The sequence below is a fragment of the Otolemur garnettii genome, unplaced genomic scaffold (genome assembly GCF_000181295.1).
Source record: "Otolemur garnettii isolate 467f Iridium unplaced genomic scaffold, OtoGar3 scaffold00007, whole genome shotgun sequence".
Taxonomy (NCBI): domain Eukaryota; kingdom Metazoa; phylum Chordata; class Mammalia; order Primates; family Galagidae; genus Otolemur; species Otolemur garnettii.
The window spans coordinates 10,018,847-10,023,241 of record NW_003852402.1 but is presented as its reverse complement, the minus strand read 5'-3'; the positions used below and the strand labels follow the sequence as shown (position 1 = coordinate 10,023,241).

At 50.9% G+C, this 4,395-nt stretch overlaps 1 protein-coding gene across 1 annotated transcript in view; it reads right to left on the bottom strand.

The window, feature by feature from the left end:
• The window catches only part of ANKRD54 (ankyrin repeat domain 54), an 18,021-nt gene extending 14,507 nt beyond the window's left edge, over positions 1 to 3,514 (bottom strand). The window contains exon 1 of the mRNA XM_003783222.3: positions 2,977 to 3,514. Coding sequence (XP_003783270.1) covers positions 2,977 to 3,301 — 325 coding nt within the window. The 5' untranslated portion in view covers positions 3,302 to 3,514. The remainder of the gene's footprint in view (positions 1 to 2,976) is intronic.
• Positions 3,515 to 4,395: the final 881 nt, after the last annotated feature.

Genomic DNA, 4,395 nt, shown 5'->3' with positions numbered 1-4,395 from the left:
GCCCGCCACAACGCCCGGCTATTTTTTTTGGTTGCAGCCATCATTGTTGTTTGGCGGGCCCTGGCTGGATTTGAACCCGCCACCTTAGGTGTATGTGGCTGGCGCCTTACCCACCTGAGCCACAGGCGCCGAGCCAGACAGAGTCTATCTCTGTTGCCTCTGCTAGAGTGAAGTGGCATGATTATAGCCCACTGCAACCTCTAACTTCTGGGTTCAAGTGATCCTCCTGTCTCAGTTTCCCAAGTAGCTAGGAATATAGGCATGCACACCATGCTTGGATGATTTTTCTTTTACTTTCTTTCTTTTCTTTCTTTCTTTTTTTTTGAGACCGTCTTACTCAGTCGCCCTGGATAGAGTGCTGTGGCATCACAGCTCACAGCAACCTCAAATTCTTGGGCTTAAGTGAGCCTCTTGCCTCAGCCTCCCAAGTAGCTCGGACTACAGGCACCTGCCACAATACCTGGCTGGTTTTAAAGATGGGATCTTGCTCTTGATTTGTAGAGACAGAATCTCCCTTCTGTTCAGCCAAGTCTCCAAATCTTGATCCTCCTGCCTCAGCCTCCCAGAGTGCTAGGATTTACAGGCATGAGCCACTGCACTCCACTGAATTAGGTAATTTTTTTTTTTTTAGAGACAAGAGTCTCACTTTATTATCCTTGGTAGAGTGCTGTGGCGTCACAGCTGACAGCAACCTCCAACTTTTGGGCTTAGGTGATTCTCTTGCCTCAGCCACTCAAGTAGCTGGGACTACAGGTGCCCACCACAACGCCCAGCTCCTTTTTTGTTGCAGTTTGGCTGGGGCTAGGTTTGAACCTACCACGCTTGGTATATGGGGCTGGTGCCCTACCCACTGAGCCACAGGCACCGCCCTCATTAGGTGATTTCTTTTTTTTTTTGAGATGGAGCCTCAAGCTGTCCCCCTAGGTAGAGTGCTGTGGCATCACAGCTAACAGCAACCTCCAACTCCTGGGCTCAAGCGAGTCTCCTGCCTCAGCCTCCCAAGTAGCTGGGACCACAGGCGCCCACCACAATGCCTAGCTATTTTTTGGTTGCAGCCATCATTGTTGTTTGGCGGGCCTGGGCTGGATTCGAACCCGCCACCTTAGGTATATGTGGCTGGCGTCTTAGCCACTTGAGCCATAGGCACGAGCCACATTATGTAATTTCTAAACAGAAACTGTTGTGCCTTGCAGTGACACTACCTGTATATTTTGAAGGCTAACAGAAAGCAATGCCTTTGTCATGGGAGAAATGGTCAAAAATCACAAGTCAGGCTCGGCACCCATAGCACAGTGGTTACGGCACCAGCCACATACACTGAGGCTTGGAGGGGCTGAATGTGGCCTGGACCAGCTGAACAACAATGACAACTGCAATAAGAAAACGGCCAGGCGTTGTGGCAGGCACCTGTGGTCTCACCCAAGGAGTTTGAGGTTTGACACCACGGCACTTTACCGAGGGCACATGGTGAGACTCTGTCTCAAAAAAGAAAAAAAATCACAAGTCAGATACATAACAATTCCTTACATTCATGTAGCACTTTATGGTCTATACAGTGCTTCCAAATTCTCACTTAATATTCACAAGATACATATGGGTAGAATCATAGGTCTAGAAGGGATCCTAAAAGACCCCATTTTTTTTTTTTTTTTTTGAGACAGAGCCTCAAGCTGTCCCTCTGGGTAGAGTGCTGTGGCATCATAGCTCACAAGAACCTCCAACTCCTGGGCTCAAGTGAGTCTCCTGCCTCAGCCTCCCAAGTAGCTGGGACCACAGGCGCCCGCCACAATGCCTGGCTATTTTTTGGTTGCAGCCGTCATTGTTATTTGGCAGGCCCGGGCTGGATTCGAACCTGCCACCTTAGGTGTATGTGGCTGGCGCCTTGGCCACTTGAGCCACAGGCGCTGAGCCAAAGACCCCATTCTTAATCTTTCCTAGTCTCAGTTTCCATCTCATCCATAAAATGCTGAAAACAATATGGTAGATGTACCAGAAGAGGACTCTGAATATAGCTGACATGGGTTCTAATACCAACACACTCTCTACATGACTTGGAGTAAGTCAATTTCTTTGAGCCTTAGTTTCCTCCCCAGAAAAAATGGGAACAATTTCTGTATCTCAGAGTTCTTATGACTAGAAACCATCATGTATCAACAAACATGTTCATTACCTTACTTAACTCATACCCGTAAGGCTGGTATTAAACTCATTTCACAGATGAGAAAACTAAGGCTGGAAGGATTTATAGTTTCCCTAAGGCCTAAATGTGGTAGAGGAGTTTGCACACTTAAACATATTACTATAACTTGACTACAGACGCTGGCCTTCCCTTGCTCTTATAATAAAAGTGTCCTTCAGGCAGGTACCCCTAGCTCAGTGGGTAGGGTGCCAGCCACATACACTGAGGCTAGTGGGTTTGAACCTGGCCCAGGCCAGCTGTAACAATCACAACTGCAACAACAACAACAACAAAATAGCCTGGCGTTGTGGCAGGTGCCTGTAGTCCCAGCTCCTTGGGAGGCTGAGGCAAGAGAAAAGCTTGAGCGCAAAAGTTTGAGGTTGCTGTGAGCTATGATGCTACAGCACTCTACTGAGGGCGACATAGTGAAACTCTGTCTAAAAATAAAAATAAAAATAAATAAACAAAAAATATATATATAAGTGTCCTCCAGAATCTCTCATGTTATCTACCGATAAACAGATGGAGTCATGGAAAGTTTCTATTCAGATATTGCCAAGTGGCTGTCTCCGAACAGAAAAACTTCAAAACAAATTTATAGTCCTTTGCAGCTATAATAATAATAATTATCACAGAAAGGAGACACTCTGGGCCCTTAGTGAAGACGTCGGAGAACTCCGGGCTGAGGTTGGCGGGCGGTCAGGGCCGGTTCACACTCGCCCAGGTGGCCGCGCTGCCAGCTGCGGGCAGCCTCGCCCCGCCCCCTCGGTCTCCGCCGCGCCGCTCCCGCTGCTCACCGTGCACCTCCTTGCCCGTGGGCCCGAGCCGGCGGTGGGGCCTGGCGGCGCGCCTCAGCCGGCCAGCGGGGATCTTACAGCGCAGCTCATCCCGCGGCTCCGCGTCTTGCTGCCACAGGACATGAAGGTAACGCAGAGGGGACTGGGCCGCGCTGGACGCCCGGACCGGGAGGCCTGCGCCGCCGCCCAGCGCAGACCCAAAGTCTGCAAAGGAGAAGAGGCCCTCGGCGCCAGTTAGCGGCTCCGGCGCCACCGCGCACTCGCCATCGGAGCTCGAGCGGCCCGAGCGAGCCTCGTCGTCCGCGTCCCCGGCGGCGGCTGCCATGGCAACGGCTCTGCGCGGGCCCGGCAGCCAGAGCCTCGTTCCCGACCGACCAACGGACCTACTTCCCTCGGCTCTGTCTTGCTGTCAGACAGCTAGAGGGCGGGCCGGGCCTGCTTCCACGGCAACCCGAGGGGGGCGGGCTTGGGCGGCTGGAGCTGTAGGATCAATGGCGACCCTTCCGGTCTGAACCCTCCACAACCAATCGGAGAGGGAGGACATAGTACATGCAAGAGAGTTGGACAGGTTGTCCGGCCGTGCACCAATCAAAAATTTGAAGTGGCCACGGGCCTCGCCGTCCGTCGCCACCGGAGCCAATAAAACAGCTGAGTTTACGACCTTCCCCTCCGCTCCTTCCTGTCCCCCCCCCACGTGATGAAGGATAACGGGCAGATGCTTTAGCCAATCACGTTAAGGTGATCCGCAGCCTCTCACAAAAGAAAGTGAAGAAGCCACAGTATACGTGATATAGTTCGTTTTATTTTTCTTTATTTCCTTATTTTTTAAGAGACAGAGTCTCACTTTCTCGCCTTCAGTAGAGTGCCGTAGCGTCATAGCTCACAGCAACCTCCAGCTCTTGGGTTTAGGGGATTCTCTTGCCTCAGCCTCCTGAGTATCTGGGACTACAGGCTCTTGTCAGAACGCCTGGCTATTTTTTGTGGCAGTTTGGCCGGGGCTTCGAACCTGCCACCCTCAGTGTATGGGGCCGGCTCCCTACTCACTAAATCCATGAACGTAAAAAATAAAAAAAAGAACTTTCCCCACAAACGCATAATGTATGTAGGAAAATATGTTCAAATTTGTAGATATCAAGGGCCGGGTGCAATAGCTCATGCCTGTAATCCAATAGCACTCAGAGTCCGAGGTGGGTGGATCGCCTGAGGTTACAGGTTAGAGACTAGCCTGAGCCAAAGCGAGATCTCATTGCTAAAAAATAACCGGGAGTTGTGGCGGGTGCCTGTAGTCTCAGCTGCCTGGGAGGCAGAGGCAAGAGAATCGCTTTAGCCCTAAAGTTTGAAGTTTCTGTGAGCTATGACGCCATGACACTCTACACAGGGCAACATAGTAAAAAAAAAAAAAAAAAAAGAAAAGAAAAC